The sequence below is a fragment of the Salmo salar genome, chromosome ssa05 (genome assembly GCF_905237065.1).
Source record: "Salmo salar chromosome ssa05, Ssal_v3.1, whole genome shotgun sequence".
In the NCBI taxonomy this organism is placed as follows: Eukaryota; Metazoa; Chordata; class Actinopteri; order Salmoniformes; family Salmonidae; genus Salmo; species Salmo salar.
In genome coordinates, this window is record NC_059446.1 from 15141320 (window position 1) to 15161282 (window position 19963).

The 19963-nt window shown below is 43.1% G+C and overlaps 1 protein-coding gene across 6 annotated transcripts in view; it reads left to right on the forward strand.

Annotated features, from left to right (window-relative positions):
• LOC106604261 (NEDD4-binding protein 3-A) overlaps positions 1-18902 on the forward strand; it is a 66360-nt gene extending 47458 nt beyond the window's left edge. For 3 of the 6 annotated variants that reach the window (XM_045717928.1, XM_014198743.2, XM_045717929.1), the window contains 7 exons: positions 4200-4409; positions 10315-10436; positions 11237-11423; positions 11500-11592; positions 11916-12167; positions 13879-14134; positions 15742-18902. In XM_045717928.1, coding sequence (XP_045573884.1) covers positions 4200-4409; positions 10315-10436; positions 11237-11423; positions 11500-11592; positions 11916-12167; positions 13879-14134; positions 15742-16193 — 1572 coding nt within the window. In that variant the 3' untranslated portion in view covers positions 16194-18902. The remainder of the gene's footprint in view (positions 1-4199; positions 4410-10314; positions 10437-11236; positions 11424-11499; positions 11593-11915; positions 12168-13878; positions 14135-15741) is intronic. The other 3 variants (XR_006769828.1, XR_006769829.1, XM_045717931.1) reach the window with 3 other exon arrangements.
• Positions 18903-19963: the final 1061 nt, after the last annotated feature.

Genomic DNA, 19963 nt, shown 5'->3' on the forward strand with positions numbered 1-19963 from the left:
ATCCCTGGGACAACATATAGGACTGATATCTCTGGGACAACATATAGGGATGATATCTCTGGGACAACATATAGGGATGATATCTCTGGGACAACATATAGGGATGATATCCCTAGGACAACATATAGGGATGATATCCCTGGGACAACATACTGTATAGGCATGATATCTCTGGGACAACATATAGGGATGATATCTCTGGGACAACATACTGTATAGGGATGATATCTCTGGGACAACATATAGGCATGATATCTCTGGGACAACATATAGGGATGATATCCCTAGGACAACATATAGGGATGATATCCCTGGGACAACATACTGTATAGGCATGATATCTCTGGGACAACATATAGGGATGATATCTCTGGGACAACATACTGTATAGGAAGGAACATGTACATCTGCAGTTATCTTTTTTAACATTAGACTCTTCTTAAGAAAGCTAATTCAAAGAACATCCAGACAGAGAACATCCTTTAATACTCTGAAGCCAACATGTCTCTCTGACAGAGAACGTCCTTTAATACTCTGAAGCCAACATGTCTCTCTGACAGAGAACGTCCTTTAATACTCTGAAGCCAACATGTCTCTCTGACAGAGAACGTCCTTTAATACTCTGAAGCCAACATGTCTCTCTGACAGAGAACATCCTTTAATACTCTGAAGCCAACATGTCTCTCTGACAGAGAACGTCCTTTAATACTCTGAAGCCAACATGTCTCTCTGACAGAGAACATCCTTTAATACTCTGAAGCCAACATGTCTCTCTGACAGAGAACGTCCTTTAATACTCTGAAGCCAACATGTCTCTCTGACAGAGAACGTCCTTTAATACTCTGAAGCCAACATGTCTCTCTGACAGAGAACGTCCTTTAATACTCTGAAGCCAACATGTCTCTCTGACAGAGAACGTCCTTTAATACTCTGAAGCCAACATGTCTCTCTGACAGAGAACGTCCTTTAATACTCTGAAGCCAACATGTCTCTCTGACAGAGAACGTCCTTTAATACTCTGAAGCCAACATGTCTCTCTGACAGAGAACGTCCTTTAATACTCTGAAGCCAACATGTCTCTCTGACAGAGAACGTCCTTTAATACTCTGAAGCCAACATGTCTCTCTGACAGAGAACGTCCTTTAATACTCTGAAGCCAACATGTCTCTCTGACAGAGAACGTCCTTTAATACTCTGACAGAGAATGTCCTTTAATACTCTGAAGCCAACATGTCTTGGACAGATCAGTCACTGGCAGCAATAGATGAATGACGTTCCAGTGGTGACTGTGTGTGCGGTGCATGCGGTGTGTGTGTGTGTAGGAGACATAATGACATGCTACCAGGTGTTACCTGGCTAGGCTGGAGGAGGTGTTTTAAAATGTCCTTCATTAGTTATTTATAAGAGCATGTTTCAATAAGATGCCAACGCCTCTCCCTTCAGTGTTTTGCTGGTGTAAATCACACACACACAGTCCCTCCAGCCCTCTTTGTTAAGACTGAGCAGTGTAGTAGGGTGAATTCATCACCTCCAGCATGCCATCTCCCCTCTCCCTGTCTGTCTCTCTGAACCTCTCTACCTGTCTGTCTCTCTATACCTCCAGCATGCCATCTCCCCTCTCCCTGTCTGTCTCTCTGAACCTCTCTACCTGTCTGTCTCTCTATACCTCCAGCATGCCATCTCCCCTCTCCCTGTCTGTCTCTCCGAACCCCTCTACCTGTCTGTCTCTCTATACCTCCAGCATGCCATCTCCCCTCTCCCTGTCTGTCTCTCTAAAACTCTCTACCTGTCTGTCTCTCTATACCTCCAGCATGTCATCTCCCCTCTACCTGTCTGTCTTTCTATACCTCCAGCATGCCATCTCCCCTCTCCCTGTCTGTCTCTCTATACCTCCAGCATGCCATCTCCCCTCTCCCTGTCTGTCTCTCTAAACCTCTCTACCTGTCTGTCTCTCTATACCTCCAGCATGCCATCTCCCCTCTCTACCTGTCTGTCTCTCTATACCTCCAGCATGCCATCTCCCCTCTCTACCTGTCTGTCTCTCTATACCTCCAGCTTGCCATCTCCCCTCTCTACATGTCTGTCTCTATACCTCCAGCATGCCATCTCCCCTCTCTATCTCTCTATACCTCTCTACCTGTCTGTCTCTCTATACCTCCCACATGCCATCTCCCCTCTCTATCTCTCTATACCTCTCTACCTGTCTGTCTCTCTATACCTCCAGCATGCCATCTCCCCTCTCTATCTCTCTAAACCTCTCTCCCTGTCTGTCTCTCTAAACCTCTCTACCTGTCTGTCTCTCTATACCTCCAGCATGCCATCTCCCCTCTACCTGACTGTCTCTCTATATCTCTCTACCTGTCTGTCTCTCTACACCTCCAACATGCCATCTCCCCTCTCTCCCTGTCTGTCTCTCTATACCTCCAGCATGCCATTTCCCCTCTCTACCTGTCTGTCTCTCTATACCTCTCTCCCTGTCTGTCTCTCTATACCTCTCTCCCTGTCTGTCTCTCTATACCTCTCTCCCTCTGTCTCTCTATACCTCTACCTGTCTGTCTCTCTATACCTCTCTCCCTCTGTCTCTCTATACCTCTCTCCCTCTGTCTCTCTATACCTCTACCTGTCTGTCTCTCTATAGCTCTCTACCTGTCTGTCTCTCTATACCTCTCTCCCTGTTTTTCTCTCTATACCTCTCTAGCCTGTCTGTCTCTATATCTCTCTACCTGTCTGTCTCTCTATTCCTCTCTACCTGTCTGTCTCTCTATACCTCTCTACCTGTCTGTCTCTCTATATCTCTCTCCCTGTCTGTCTCTCTATATCTCTCTCCCTGTCTGTCTCTCTATATCTCTCTACCTGTCTATCTCTCTATACCTGTCTAGCCTGTCTGTCTCTCTATACCTCTCTACCTGTCTGTCTCTCTATACCTCTCTACCTGTCTGTCTCTCTATACCTCTCTACCTGTCTGTCTCTCTATACCTCTCTAGCTGTCTGTCTCTCTATACCTCTCTACCTGTCTGTCTCTCTATACCTCTACCATACCATCTGCCCTCTCTTCCTGTCTCTCGTTACCTCTCTACCTGTCTGTCTCTCTATATCTCTCTCCCTGTCTGTCTCTCTATACCTCTACCATACCATCTGCCCTCTCTACCTGTCTCTCGTTACCTCTCTACCTGTCTGTCTCTCTATATCTCTCTCCCTGTCTGTCTCTCTATACCTCTACCATACCATCTGCCCTCTCTACCTGTCTCTCGTTACCTCTCTCCCTGTCTGTCTCTCTATACCTCTACCATACATCTGCCCTCTCTACCTGTCTCTCGTTACCTCTCTACCTGTCTGTCTCTCTATACCTCTACCATACATCTGCCCTCTCTACCTGTCTCTTGTTACCTCTCTCCCTGTCTGTCTCTCTATACCTCTACCATACCATCTGCCCTCTCTTCCTGTCTCTCGTTACCTCTCTACCTGTCTGTCTCTCTATATCTCTCTCCCTGTCTGTCTCTCTATACCTCTACCATACCATCTGCCCTCTCTACCTGTCTCTCGTTACCTCTCTCCCTGTCTGTCTCTCTATACCTCTACCATACATCTGCCCTCTCTACCTGTCTCTCGTTACCTCTCTACCTGTCTCTCGTTACCTCTCTACCTGTCTGTCTCTCTATACCTCTACCATACATCTGCCCTCTCTACCTGTCTCTCGTTACCTCTCTCCCTGTCTGTCTCTCTATACCTCTACCATACATCTGCCCTCTCTACCTGTCTCTCGGTACCTCTCTACCTGTCTCTCGTTACCTCTCTACCTGTCTGTCTCTCTATACCTCTACCATACATCTGCCCTCTCTACCTGTCTCTCGTTACCTCTCTCCCTGTCTGTCTCTCTATACCTCTACCATACCATCTGCCCTCTCTACCTGTCTCTCGTTACCTCTCTACCTGTCTGTCTCTCTATATCTCTCTCCCTGTCTGTCTCTCTATACCTCTACCATACCATCTGCCCTCTCTACCTGTCTCTCGTTACCTCTCTCCCTGTCTGTCTCTCTATACCTCTACCATACATCTGCCCTCTCTACCTGTCTCTCGTTACCTCTCTCCCTGTCTGTCTCTCTATATCTCTACCTGTCTGACTCTACCTTGCGTCTCTCTCTCTCTCCACCCTGACAGTTTCACGTACTAACTCCTCTAATCTCCCTCTCTCCCTCCAGTCTCGTCTCAGGCCGTCTGCCTTCAAGCCCGTCACACCCAAGAACTTCAGTTCCATGCAGAACCTCTACCCTGCCAAGATGGAGGACTCAGACCAGGGCCTGTCCAACGGGCTCCACCGGGCCTACGCACACACACCTAGAGCGGTCTCCACCTCCTCTTCCTCCTCCTCACCCTCCCGCCATGGAGGACCCACCTCAAGCGGAAACAAGGTGCCCCTGCACATGCCACCGTTTTAGTCTGGTGATTTGTGTCTGGTCCTGAAACATGTGCAGTGTATGTGTTACTAGTGTTCTTTTAAAACGTCAGGAAGGGACTTTATCAATACTGTCCAATGTACTATGATGATAGTGGTGATAGTTAATATTAATGGTGATTATGATGATAGGGGTGATGATAGTGATGATAGTTCATATTAATGGTGATTATGATGATAGTGGTGATAGTTCATATTAATGGTGATTATGATGATAGTGGTGATAGTTCATATTAATGTGATTATGATAATAGTGGTGATAGTTCATATTAATGGTGATTATGATGATAGGGGTGATGATAGTGGTGATAGTTCATATTAATGGTGATTATGATGATAGTGGTGATAGTTCATATTAATGGTGATTATGATGATAGTGGTGATAGTTCATATTAATGGTGATTATGATGATAGTGGTGATAGTTCATATTAATGGTGATTATGATGATAGTGGTGATAGTTCATATTAATGGTGATTATGATGCTAGTGGTGATAGTTCATATTAATGGTGATTATGATGATAGTGGTGATAGTTCATATTAATGTGATTATGATAATAGTGGTGATAGTTCATATTAATGGTGATTATGATGATAGGGGTGATGATAGTGGTGATAGTTCATATTAATGGTGATTATGATGATAGTGGTGATAGTTCATATTAATGGTGATTATGATGATAGTGGTGGTAGTTCATATTAATGGTGATTATGATGATAGTGGTGATAGTTCATATTAATGGTGATTATGATGATAGTGGTGATGATAGTGGTGATAGTTCATATTAATGGTGATTATGATGCTAGTGGTGATAGTTCATATTAATGGTGATTATGATGATAGAGGTGATGATAGTGGTGATAGTTCATATTAATGGTGATTATGATGATAGTGGTGGTAGTTCATATTAATGGTGATTATGATGATAGTGGTGATAGTTCATATTAATGGTGATTATGATGATAGTGGTGATGATAGTGGTGATAGTTCATATTAATGGTGATTATGATGATAGTGGTGATAGTTCATATTAATGGTGATTATGATGCTAGTGGTGATAGTTCATATTAATGGTGATTATGATGATAGTGGTGATAGTTCATATTAATGGTGATTATGATGATAGTGGTGATAGTTCATATTAATGGTGATTATGATGATAGGGGTGATGATAGTGGTGATAGTTCATATTAATGGTGATTATGATGCTAGTGGTGATAGTTCATATTAATGTGATTATGATGATAGTGGTGATAGTTCATATTAATGGTGATTATGATGATAGTGGTGATAGTTCATATTAATGGTGATTATGATGATAGTGGTGATAGTTCATATTAATGGTGATTATGATGATAGTGGTGATAGTTAATATTAATGTGATTATGATAATAGTGGTGATAGTTCATATTAATGGTGATTATGATGATAGTGGTGATAGTTCATATTAATGGTGATTATGATGATAGGGGTGATGATAGTGGTGATAGTTCATATTAATGGTGATTATGATGCTAGTGGTGATAGTTCATATTAATGGTGATTATGATGATAGTGGTGATAGTTCATATTAATGGTGATTATGATGATAGTGGTGATAGTTCATATTAATGGTGATTATGATGCTAGTGGTGATAGTTCATATTAATGGTGATTATGATGATAGTGGTGATAGTTCATATTAATGGTGATTATGATGATAGTGGTGATAGTTCATATTAATGGTGATTATGATGATAGTGGTGATAGTTCATATTAATGGTGATTATGATGATAGTGGTGATAGTTCATATTAATGGTGATTATGATGATAGTGGTGATGATAGTGGTGATAGTTCATATTAATGGTGATTATGATGCTAGTGGTGATAGTTCATATTAATGGTGATTATGATGATAGTGGTGATCATAGTGGTGATAGTTCATATTAATGTGATTATGATGATAGTGGTGATAGTTCATATTAATGTGATTATGATAATAGTGGTGGTAGTTCATATTAATGGTGATTATGATGATAGTGGTGATGATAGTGGTGACAGTTCATATTAATGGTGATTATGATGATAGTGGTGATAGTTCATATTAATGGTGATTATGATGATAGTGGTGATAGTTAATATTAATGGTGATTATGATGATAGTGGTGATAGTTCATATTAATGGTGATTATGATGATAGTGGTGATAGTTCACATTAATGGTGATTATGATGATAGTGGTGATAGTTCATATTAATGGTGATTATGATGATAGTGGTGATAGTTAATATTAATGGTGATTATGATGATAGTGGTGATAGTTCATATTAATGGTGATTATGATGATAGTGGTGATAGTTCATATTAATGGTGATTATGATGATAGGGGTGATGATAGTGGTGGTAGTTCATATTAATGGTGATTATGATGATAGTGGTGATAGTTCATATTAATGGTGATTATGATGATAGTGGTGATAGTTCATATTAATGGTGATTATGATGATAGTGGTGATAGTTCATATTAATGGTGATTATGATGCTAGTGGTGATAGTTCATATTAATGGTGATTATGATGATAGTGGTGATAGTTCATATTAATGGTGATTATGATGATAGTGGTGATAGTTCATATTAATGGTGATTATGATGCTAGTGGTGATAGTTCATATTAATGGTGATTATGATGATAGTGGTGATAGTTCATATTAATGGTGATTATGATGATAGTGGTGATAGTTCATATTAATGATGATTATGATGATAGTGGTGATAGTTCATATTAATGGTGATTATGATGATAGTGGTGGTAGTTCATATTAATGGTGATTATGATGATAGAGGTGATGATAGTGGTGATAGTTCATATTAATGGTGATTATGATGATAGTGGTGATAGTTCATATTAATGGTGATTATGATGATAGAGGTGATGATAGTGGTGATAGTTCATATTAATGGTGATTATGATGATAGGGGTGATGATAGTTGTCGTGTCTTTGGCTATGCCGGATTAAGTGATATGACATGCTAACTTATAAAATGATTTCTCTGTAATTAATATTACCTGATTAAGCTAATCATGTAAATGTAATTAACTAGAAAGTCGGGGCACCACGGAAGAACGTTTATAGAGCTGTTATCTTCCGAATAAACTCTTAAAATACTTTGTAATATTTTACAACGATAGCAGTCAATCTTAACCCTTGTCTTATTTTCAGTCTCATAATGAAAGTTGTAAGTTCTTGGCTATCTTCACGAACCCTGGCTAACAAGTTGAATCAGCAATACAAAATTGGATTTAATTATTTATTTACTAAATACCTAACTAATCACACAGAATTACAAATACACAGAATACAATGATGTCATACAGAAAACGTCCCGGTAGACGGAACAGATATGACGGCTGGTTACACAAAGGAAAGTGGGTTGGGCTTGAATGAAAGAGCGGGAAGATTTAGGAACACAGAAACAGCAGCTATGCTATCGTAAATACATTATCTTATGCATTCTAAATTACCGCCCATTTGGAAAAGGAAAATGCAATAAATATTTACTCTGAGCTGCGCTTCGGTAGATTGGTCGTAGATGCTGGCCGGGTTGGCCAACAGATCTCCCTGTTTTCGGAAGAATGTCAATGGTGGTCCATTGGATACGTGGTGGTATCTTCGTCTGGTTGTTAGACTGGATCCGCCGTCCGTCCTTTCCTAACCCACGTTAGCAGCGGCCGCTGCTAACTCAACGGCTAGGAAGTAGCACTTCTGTAGTGAATAAGCTCAAAGTTCATACCAGTTCATACCAGAGCTCACGCCGAGGTTGGCTTAGTTCTGTACTTGACATGTGTGTCCTTCTAACGTAGAGGCTGCAGACCTCCCGTACTGGAACAACCTGGTTATCTTTTCGTCAAAGGATTATATAGTGGAGAGGGGGAGGGAGGTGTTTCATCGTTTATAACCCCTGTCTCTTCACAGGGTTGGGTTACTGATCGAGCAGGGCACTTTCCTTATGAAAACCCAAATCTCTCATTCGGAAGCTAAAATTACATTTCATCTCCTAACAAACATTTTAAATATCAAACATTTCAATTGCATAACAATTCCATGTGACTCTGATAACTAGAGGGTGTATACTTTCTCAGATACAGTTTATGTCGTCCTGTCATCAGTCATAATGTCTCAGATGACAACCGAACTGACATACATACTCATTACGTTCCCAAGCATATTTCCAACTGGTTTTGTTACCAAAATATGGTTCCTTTTCCCCATTTGTTTGATGTTCCCAGACTCTCTATATTTAACACAGGCTATTCAAGTCCTTCAGTAGGATCAGAGAGGGGAAGGGAGAAAGGTATTTATGGGGGGGGGGGTCATAAACCTTACCCACAGGCCAACGTCATGACATAGTGGTGATAGTTCATATTAATGGTGATTATGATGATAGTGGTGATAGTTCATATTAATGGTGATTATGATGATAGTGGTGATAGTTCATATTAATGGTGATTATGATGATAGTGGTGATAGTTCATATTAATGATGATTATGATGATAGGGGTGATAGTTAATATTAATGGTGATTATGATGATAGTGGTGGTAGTTCATATTAACGGTGATTATGATGATAGTGGTGATAGTTAATATTAATGGTGATTATGATGATAGTGGTGATGATAGTGGTGATAGTTCATATTAATGGTGATTATGATGATAGTGGTGATGATGATAGGGATGATGATGATAGTGATGATGATGGTGATGATGACGATAGTGGTGATGATGATAGTGGTGATGATGATAGTGATGATGCTGGTGATGATGATAGTGGTGATGATATTGATGATAGTGTTGATGATGCTGCTGATGATGATAGTGATGATGCTGCTGATGATGATAGTGATGATGATAGTGGTGATGGTGATGATGATAGTGGTGATGATGCTGCTGATGATGATAGTGATGATGCTGGTCATGATGATAGTGGTGATGGTGATGATGATAGTGATGATGCTGGTGGTGATGATGCTGGTAATGATGATGCTGGTAATGATTATAGTGGTGATGATGATAGGGATGATGCTGGTGATAATGATAGTGATGATGCTGGTGATGATGATAGTGATGATGATAGTAGTGATGATGATAGGGATGATGATGATAGTGATGATGATGGTGATGATGACGATAGTGGTGATGATGATAGTGGTGATGATGATAGTGATGATGATGATGATAGTGATGATGCTGGTGATGATGCTGGTGATGATGATAGTGATGATGCTGGTGATGATGATAGTGATGATGATAGTGATGATGCTGGTGATGATGCTGGTGATGATGATGATAGTGATGATGCTGGTGATGATGATAGTGGTGATGATGCTGGTGATGATGATAGTGATGATGATGGTGATGATGATGATGCTGGTGATGATGATGATGCTGGTGATGATGATGGTGATGATGATAGTGATGATGATGATAGTGATGATGATAGTGGTGATGATGATAGTGGTGATGATGATAGTGATGATGATGATGATAGTGATGATGCTGGTGATGATGATAGTGATGATGCTGGTGATGATGATAGTGATGATGATAGTGATGATGATAGTGATGATGCTGGTGATGATGCTGGTGATGATGATGATAGTGATGATGCTGGTGATGATGATAGTGGTGATGATGATGGTGATGATGATAGTGATGATGATGGTGATGATGATGATGCTGGTGATGATGATGATGCTGGTGATGATGATGGTGATGATGATGGTGATGATGATAGTGATGATGATGGTGATGATGATGATGCTGGTGATGATGATACTGGTGATGATAAGATAACAGTTGGTATTAATGTTGTGATACAGGTGGTGGTGTCAGTGCGTGGGATGAGTCAGGAGGATGAGAACCTGTCAGACTCTGGTCATAACTCCATGAACAGTCTTCCTCCATACAGACCTCCCTTCAGACCACAGCTGGCTCACATCAGGTCTACTCCTGTTTCTCTCTGTGTGTCTCTCTCTGTGTCTGTGTCTCTCTCTGTGTCTGTCTCTCTCTGTGTCTGTCTCTCTGTGTCTGTCTTCTCTATGTCTGTGTCTCTGTGTCTGTGTGTGTGTCTCTCTCTGTGTCTGTATGTGTGTCTCTGTGTCTGTGTGTGTGTCTCTCTCTGTGTCTGTATGTGTGTCTCTGTGTCTGTGTGTGTGTCTCTCTCTGTGTCTGTGTGTCTCTTTGTGTCTGTGTGTCTCTCTGTGTCTGTGTGTGTGTCTCTCTCTGTGTCTGTGTGTGTCTCTCTTTGTGTCTGTGTGTCTCTTTGTGTCTGTGTGTCTCTCTGTGTCTGTGTGTCTCTGTGTGTGTGTGTGTGTGTCTGTGTGTCTCTCTCTGTGTCTGTGTGTGTCTGTGTGTCTCTCTCTGTGTCTGTGTGTGTGTGTGTGTGTGTGTGTGTGTGTGTGTGTGTGTGTGTGTGTGTGTGTGTGTGTGTGTGTGTGTGTGTGTGTGTGTGTGTGTGTGTGTGTGTGTGTCTCTCTCTGTGGCTGTGTGTCTCTGTCTGTGTCTCTCTCTGTGGCTGTGTGTCTCTGTCTGTGTGTGTCTGTGTGTCTGTGTGTGTCTCTCTCTGTGGCTGTGTGTCTCTCTCTGTGGCTGTGTGTCTCTGTCTGTGTGTCTCTGTGTGTGTCTGTGTGTGTCTGTGTGTCTCTCTCTGTGTCTGTGTTTCTTTGTAGTGATGATAAAGAGGAGGAGGATAGATATGACGATGATAATGAGAATGATGAAGATGTATGTTATCACCCTCAGCGCCTCCATGAGCCACATCAACACCATTGGCTCTCTGGACCGAGCATCAAAGGTTGCGGGGTCGTCGGGGGTTGCTATGGCGGAGATGGCCATGTCGTGTCGTAGCATGGCAACGCTCAGCCGCCTGGCGCCATACGGAGGGGAGGCTCCGCCCCCTTACGAACTGTCGTTCTCCGTAGAGGAGGTGGTGAGTGATGGATGGATCAGTTGTTTGATTGATTTGTTGAATGACTGATAGATTGGTTGATTGATTGACTGTCCAGGTGCGTGATCTGGAGGAGAGGCTGGTGGAGAAGGAACACGAGCTGAAACAGATGAGGAGGAACCTGGATGAGAGTGAAGGAGCCATTGCACAGGTTATGAGTAGACCAGCTTGTGTGTTTGTGTGTGTGTTTGTTTTTGTGTGTGTGTGAGTGAGTGAGTGGGTGTGCTCTATAACTCTCTCTTTTTTCTCTCTCTCTCCCTCCTCCCTCTCCCTCCCACTCTCTGCCTCCCTCCCCCATCTCTCCCTCTCTCTCCCTCTCCCTCCCACTCTCTGCCTCCCTCCCCCCCTCCCTCCCCCATCTCTCCCTCTCTCTCTCCCTCCCCCTCTCCCTCCCTCTCTCTGCCTCCCCCTCTCCCTCTACCCCCCCCCCTCTCTCCCTCTCTCCCTCCCTCCTCCCTGCCTGCCTCCCTATAGGTGTTTGAAGGTAAACAGCGTCTGTGGGAGAAGGAGTTGGAGGAGTTGAAGCATCTGTACGCCGCCAAGCTGCGTCAGATTTCCCAGCATGCTCAGCATTCCCAGCATGCACTGCAGCTGCAGCTGTACAGGGCCCAGCAGGAGAAGAACAGACTGCAGGACGAACTGGACGCTCTGAGGGGGGGGAGTCAGAGAGAGGGTCAGGGGAGTCTGAAGGGAATCAGTCCTACACTGGAGGAGACTCAGTGGCAGGTGAGAGGGTTGAGGGATGGAGTGGGGAAGGTGAGAGGGTTGAGGGATGGAGTGGGGAAGATGAGAGGGTTGAGGGATGGAGTGGGGAAGGTGAGAGGGTTGAGGGATGGAGTGGGGAAGGTGAGAGGGTTGAGGGATGGAGTGGGGAAGGTAAGAGGGTTGAGGGATGGAGTGGGGAAGGTGAGAGGGTTGAGGGATGGAGTGGGGAAGGTAAGAGGGTTGAGGGATGGAGTGGGGAAGGTGAGAGGATTGGGGGATGAAGTGGGGGTGGGAGGATGGAGTGGGGAAGGTTAGAGGGTTGAGGGATGGAGTGGGGAAGGTGAGAGGATTGGTGGATGAAGTGGGGGTGGGAGGATGGAGTGGGGAAGGTAAGAGGGTTGAGGGATGGAGTGGGGAAGGTGAGAGGATTGGGGGATGAAGTGGGGAAGGTGAGAGGGTTGGGGGATGAAGTGGGGAAGGTGAGAGGATTGAGGGATGGAGTGGGGAAGGTAAGAGGGTTGAGGGATGGAGTGGGGAAGGTGAGAGGATTGGGGGATGAAGTGGGGAAGGTAAGAGGGTTGAGGGATGGGGTGGGGAAGGTGAGGGGTGGGAGGATGGAGTGGGGAAGGTGAGAGCGTTGAGGGATGGAGTGGGGAAGGTGGGAGGGTTGAGGGATGGAGTGGGGAAGGTGAGGGGGTAGAAGGATGGAGTGGGGAAGGTGAGGGGGTTGAGGGATGGAGTGGGGAAGGTGAGAGGGTTGAGGATGGAGTGGGGAAGGTAAGAGGGTTGAGGGGTGGAGTGGGGAAGGTGAGAGGGTTGAGGGATGGAGTGGGGAAGGTGAGGGGTGGGAGGATGGAGTGGGGAAGGTGAGAGCGTTGAGGGATGGAGTGGGGAAGGTGGGAGGGTTGAGGGATGGAGTGGGGAAGGTGAGGGGTGGGAGGATGGAGTGGGGAAGGTGAGAGGGCTGAGGGATGGAGTGGGGAAGGTGGGAGGGTTGAGGGATGGAGTGGGGAAGGTGAGGGGTGGGAGGATGGAGTGGGGAAGGTGAGAGGGTTGGGGGATGGAGTGGGGAAGGTTAGGGGGTTGAGGGATAGAGTGGGGAAGGTGAGAGGGTTGAGGGATGGAGTGGGGAAGGTGAGGGGGTGGGAGGATGGAGTGGGGAAGGTGAGAGGGTTGGGGGATGGAGTGGGGAAGGTGAGAGGGCTGAGGGATGGAGTGGGGAAGGTGAGAGGGTTGAGGGATGGAGTGGGGAAGGTGGGAGGGTTGGGGATGGAGTGGGGAAGGTGAGGGAGTAGGAGGATGGAGTGGGGAAGGTGGGAGGGTTGAGGGATGGAGTGGGGAAGGTGAGGGGGTAGAAGGATGGAGTGAGGAAGGTGAGGGGGTAGGAGGATGGAGTGAGGAAGGTGAGGGGGTAGAAGGATGGAGTGGGGAAGGTGAGGGGTAGAAGGATGGAGTGAGGAAGGTGAGGGGGTAGGAGGATGGAGTGAGGAAGGTGAGGGGGTAGAAGGATGGAGTGGGGAAGGTGAGGGGGTAGAAGGATGGAGTGGGGAAGGTGAGGGGGTAGGAGGATGGAGAGTTGAAGGTAAGTGAAGGTAAAAACATAGAGATGGGTCCATGAACTAAGAGGATGGAGGACAGGCATAGAGAGAGGAGGAATTGACTGAGTGATGCTGGTGAAGAGCAGGGTTTATTTAGCGTCCTCATTCACCACTCCTCCCTCCTTACCTTTCAGGTGTGTCAGAAGTCGGGTGAGATCTCGTTGTTGAAGCAGCAGCTGCGTGACTCCCAGGCGGAGGTGACCAGCAAGCTGTCAGAGCTGTTCCAGCTGAAGACCCAGCTCAAAGAAACCAGAGGAGAGCTGCAGAGACGTGATGGACAGATAGACACGCTGCAGACAGCCCTACAGGGGGCGCAACTCCGACAACTGGAGAAAGGTGGAGCGGAGGAGAGTGGAACACTGGAGTCTGGAGGATCAGGAGGGGTATCAGGTATGGATATGTGGTCCTCTGTAGCTCAGTTGGTAGTGCATGGCGCTTGCATCGCCAGGGTTGTGGGTTTGATTCCTGGGGCCACCTATACATAAAATGTATGCAAGCATGACTCTAAGTCGCTTTTGATAAAAGTGTCTGTTAAAGATAATTTATTATCATGTTATGTTTGATTGTTATGTTATTATGTTTTATTGTTATGTTTGATTGTTATGTTATTATGTTTGATTGTTATGTAATGTTTGATTGTTATGTTATTATTTTTTATTGTTATGTTATGTTTGATTGTTATGTAATGTTTGATTGTAATGTTTGATTGTTATGTTTGATTGTTGTGTTTGATTGTTATTTAATGTTATGTTTGATTGTTATGTTATATTATATTATGTTTGATTGTTATGTTTGATTGTTGTGTTTGATTGTTATTTAATGTTATGTTTGATTGTTATGTTATGTTTGATTGTTGTGTTTGATTGTTATGTTTGATTGTTATGTTATGTTTGATTGTTATTTAATGTTATGTGTGTTTGTTATTTAATGTTATGTTTGATTGTTATGTTATGTTGGATTGTTATGTAATGTTATGTGTGTTTGTTATTTAATGTTATGTTTGTTTGTTATGTAATGTTATGTGTGTTTGTTATTTAATGTTATGTTTGATTGTTATGTTATGTTGGATTGTTATTTAATGTTATGTTTGTTTGTTATGTAATGTTATGTGTGTTTGTTGTGTTATGTTTGATTGTTATTTAATGTTATGTGTGATTGTTATTTAATGTTATGTGTGATTGTTATTTAATGTTATGTTTGTTTGTTTTTTAATGTTATGTTGGATTGTTATTTAATGTTTGTTTGTTATGTAATGTTATGTTTGATTGTTATGTTATGTTGGATTGTTATGTAATGTTATGTTTGTTTGTTATTTAATGTTATGTTTGTTTGTTATGTAATGTTATGTGTGTTTGTTATTTAATGTTATGTTTGATTGTTATGTTATGTTGGATTGTTATTTAATGTTATGTTTGTTTGTTATGTAATGTTATGTGTGTTTGTTGTGTTATGTTTGATTGTTATTTAATGTTATGTTTGTTTGTTATGTAATGTTATGTGTGTTTGTTATTTAATGTTATGTTTGATTGTTATGTTATGTTGGATTGTTATTTAATGTTATGTTTGTTTGTTATGTAATGTTATGTGTGTTTGTTGTGTTATGTTTGATTGTTATTTAATGTTATGTTTGTTTGTTATGTAATGTTATGTGTGTTTGTTATTTAATGTTATGTTTGATTGTTATGTTATGTTGGATTGTTATTTAATGTTATGTTTGTTTGTTATGTAATGTTATGTGTGTTTGTTGTGTTATGTTATGTTTGATTGTTATTTAATGTTATGTTTGTTATGTGTTTGTGTGACTAATGCTACTGTGTTGACCAATAAGCTAATTGGTGATCATTAAAATATCTGTCACTCTCGCTCTCTCTCTGCTCCCTTGTCTTTCTCTTCCTCCTCTCTCCCTCCCTCTCTTTCTCTTCCTCCTCTCTCCCTCCCTCTCTTTATCTTCCTCCTCTCTCTCCCTCCCTCTCTCTCTTTATCTCCCGGCCCTACAGAGGAGCGTCTGCGAGCAGAGCTGTTGTTAGAGCGTCGTCAGAGCGAGGCCCAGGCTACAGTCTTCGAGCAGGAGAGACAGACGTGGCAGACAGAGAAGGAGAAAGTGATCTGCTACCAGAGAGAGCTGCAGGCCAATTACCTGGACATGTACCACCACAACCAAATACTGGAGAGAGAACTATACCTGCTCAGAGGAAGAGGAGGAGGAGGAACCCTGGAGAGAGAACTATACCTGCTCAGAGGAAGAGGAGGAGGAGGAACCCTGGAAAGAGAACTGCAAGATGTGAGAGGAGGAGGAGGGCGAGAGATGGGAGACTACAGTAACGAGTCACTGGAGAGGGAAGTGCAGGACGTGAGGAGAGGAGGAGGAGAGAGAGAAAGAGGAGAGGAAGACAGCATACCTCCTCCTGGTCTTCCCTGGATAGAGAGGATAGAGTCGTCTGAGATTTGACTGAGTGGACACTAGATGGGGGGCCCATTCCAAACCAAACACTCAACCCCTCTTCCTATTTCCTTGATGAATACTCAGGCTTCTTACAGACTTTAAAGGACAGGAGGGCCCCATTCCAAACCAAATCCTCACCCCTTATCTTTATGTCCTTGTGGAGGGCCCAGTTCCAATTCCAAAACAACGCTGCACTCCTATACCTGTGTGAACTAGACTGAATAATGTGCATATATAATCAGCAATACAATGATACCCTCTCTGGTACTGTTTATTGGAAGTTCCACTTCCTACTTCCTGTTTCAATCCACCAATCAATGACAACTTCCTGTTTCAGTCCACCAATCAATGACAGCCTATTAGAGTCAAGAACACTGTACAATCCTTCAAGCACGACACCGACCAAACCTCACTTTAGAGTGCTGCTTGTATGTACAAAGGATAATAATAATAAACTATTTGTAAATGTTACTTATTCAACAAAAAAATCTGTGTGTATATAATCAAACCAGTGTGTTTGATAGTTCTGTTCCTCACAGCCGTTCTGTGGGCTAGTTGAAGTTCAAACACTGACTGGGGGTATGTCTGTGTCCCAAATGGCACCCTGTACAGTGCACTACTTTTGACCAGGACCAATGGGGCTCTTGTCAAAAGTAGTGCACTACATAGGGAATAGGGAGCGGTTTCAGATGCGACCTAGGACGTTGTCCAAAGGATCTAAAGGGATTTGGGTTTTGTCCCGGTGTGGTGAGGTACGGTCATTGTCACTGGATAATAAGTCTGTAGTGTGTACAGTAGGCCTAATGTAAATGACATTAAAAGTTCTCTTCATTCAGGGAGCGTCCAGGGAGCGTCCAGGGAGCGTTCAGGGAGCGTCCAGGGAGCGTTCAAGGAGCATTCAGGGAGCGTCCAGGGAGCGTTCAGGGAGCGTCCAGGGAGCGTCCAGGGAGCGTCCAGGGAGCGTTCAGGGAGCGTCCAGGGAGCGTCCAGGGAGCGTTCAGGGAGCGTCCAGGGAGCGTCCAGGGAGCGTTCAGGGAGCTGGGCTCAGAGGAGAAACGTAACATCACTAGCCCATCAGAGGCCAATACACGGATGATGTTGCCCTGCCATTAACAACAAGGGGATGATGTTGCTCTGCCATTAACAACAAGGGGATGATGTTGCTCTGCCATTAACAACAAGGGGATGATGTTGCTCTGCCATTAACAACAAGGGGATGATGTTGCTCTGCCATTAACAACAAGGGGATGATGTTGCTCTGCCATTAACAACAAGGGGATGATGTTGCTCTGCCATTAACAACAAGGGGATGATGTTGCTCTGCCATTAACAACAAGGGGATGATGTTGCTCTGCCATTAACAACAAGGGGATGATGTTGCTCTGCCATTAACAACAAGGGGATGATGTTGCTCTGCCATTAACAACAAGGGGATGATGTTGCTCTGCCATTAACAACAAGGGGATGATGTTGCTCTGCCATTAACAACAAGGGGATGATGTTGCTCTGCCATTAACAACAAGGGGATGATGTTGCTCTGCCATTAACAACAAGGGGATGATGTTGCTCTGCCATTAACAACAAGGGGATGATGTTGCTCTGCCATTAACAACAAGGGGATGATGTTGCTCTGCCATTAACAACAAGGGGATGATGTTGCTCTGCCATTAACAACAAGGGGATGATGTTGCTCTGCCATTAACAACAAGGGGATGATGTTGCTCTGCCATTAACAACAAGGGGATGATGTTGCTCTGCCATTAACAACAAGGGGATGATGTTGCTCTGCCATTAACAACAAGGGGATGATGTTGCTCTGCCATTAACAACAAGGGGATGATGTTGCTCTGCCATTAACAACAAGGGGATGATGTTGCTCTGCCATTAACAACAAGGGGATGATGTTGCTCTGCCATTAACAACAAGGGGATGATGTTGCTCTGCCATTAACAACAAGGGGATGATGTTGCTCTGCCATTAACAACAAGGGGATGATGTTGCTCTGCCATTAACAACAAGGGGATGATTTTGCTCTGCCATTAACAACAAGGGGATGATGTTGCTCTGCCATTAACAACAAGGGGAATTTTTGTCTTGTTTTTTGTTGTTGTAAAATGACCCTTTAAGAAACCTGTAATACTGTAACAATACTGTATTCAGGAAATTTTATGGAATTTATATTTATTGTCATGTGATTCTATTTTCTATCCCCAAATCACTATATTGTAATGTGTATATAGTTGTTAGTTAGATATACTAATGCTGTTAGAGGAAATAGACTGAATAGCCAAATATTACAGCTCTGGCCATTATTCTGCATCCCATTGGACTAATTACTGATCATCTATCGTTGCTGTCGGAGGAAAAAAAACTCTTATCTCCGAAGCAGATACTTTTCAGCAAATGGAAGAAAATTGCCATATTTTCCCATTAACAAACATACAATTACATAACTTGAGAAAAGCTATTTTGAATTTTCTTGGACCTAGATTCATTAAATATTCAGAGTTCATTGACGGGAGTTACTGCTTTCAATACATGTAAAAAATATATATATATGGCAAAAATAGTTTTTCATCCAACAGCGACGCTTTGTTTAGGGAAAAATAAATACTGTACTATACTGTGACTTGTGTTAAACCACTGGAGTTAAATAAATATATAAACATTATATATGTTGGTTCTGAATTTCTATAATAAACATTTATCAAGTGGTGTGAGAGTTTCTTTGAGGGCTATTTCCTTTACATTAGTTGTTGACTAAGTAATACAAACAAAAGCACAACCTGTATCTACAACTTGTAGTAATTCACCTGTATGCTATACTACACTATACTATAATGTACTGTACTATGCTATACTACACTGAACCCGGTAACATACATAAACCCTAGAGTCTTGTACTACACAGTAAAAATAAAAGTGTTCATTTAACTCCTAAGAGGTGAATTCAACACTGTTTCAGATAAGATTTGGTCCCAGTCTACATAGTGTTAAAGTTACTCTACAGGTAGTGTCACATTTTCAGAGTCAATTTGACTCAAAATGGTGTTACAATTCACACATAAATGTATAATAATATTTTTTCGTTCCACTGAATTGAGTTGAATTTACACTGCAATGACTGCATCATTTTACACAAATTTTACAAGACTACAATTCCCCTTGTTAATACTCATCCTGGGTTAAAGTCAACACTGTAATTTTTACACCCCTTTTTTACTGTGTACATTCATCTCAGACTTGGTTACCTTTCCCCCATCCTCCTGGGACTTTAAATACCAATTTGTTGTGTGCAGGACTGGACAATGGGAGAATCTCTCAATTGCATACTGTTCGCCTCCTTCTCAAAACCCATTGGAGGAGAAGGTCAGACGGACGGGACACCTGGCTTATTCATCCAATGGGTTTTGAGAAGGTGGAGAGGAGAGAGGACGCGAGGAGTATGCAACTGAGATTCTCCCAATATCTGTAGTGAAGTAGACTATTAACTGAGAGATTCGTTTTTGTGGCCCGTCTGAACTACAGACTGGAGGAAGCTGCTGGGAAAGTACCCTTTAGAATGTCTCGGCCTTGGATATTTATCACCACACACACTGTCACTCCCCTTTACAAACCTGGCCCTTACATACCTCCTCCCTGAGTTTGGACATTACAGGGCAGAGGTCAGCCTAGATGGAAACAGAGGAGGATCTTTGTTAGCGTAAGGAACAGGTCTTTCCATGGGAGCCAGCCAAGGTAAGCGGAAGAGAAGGGGAGTGGCTGCCCTGGGTGGT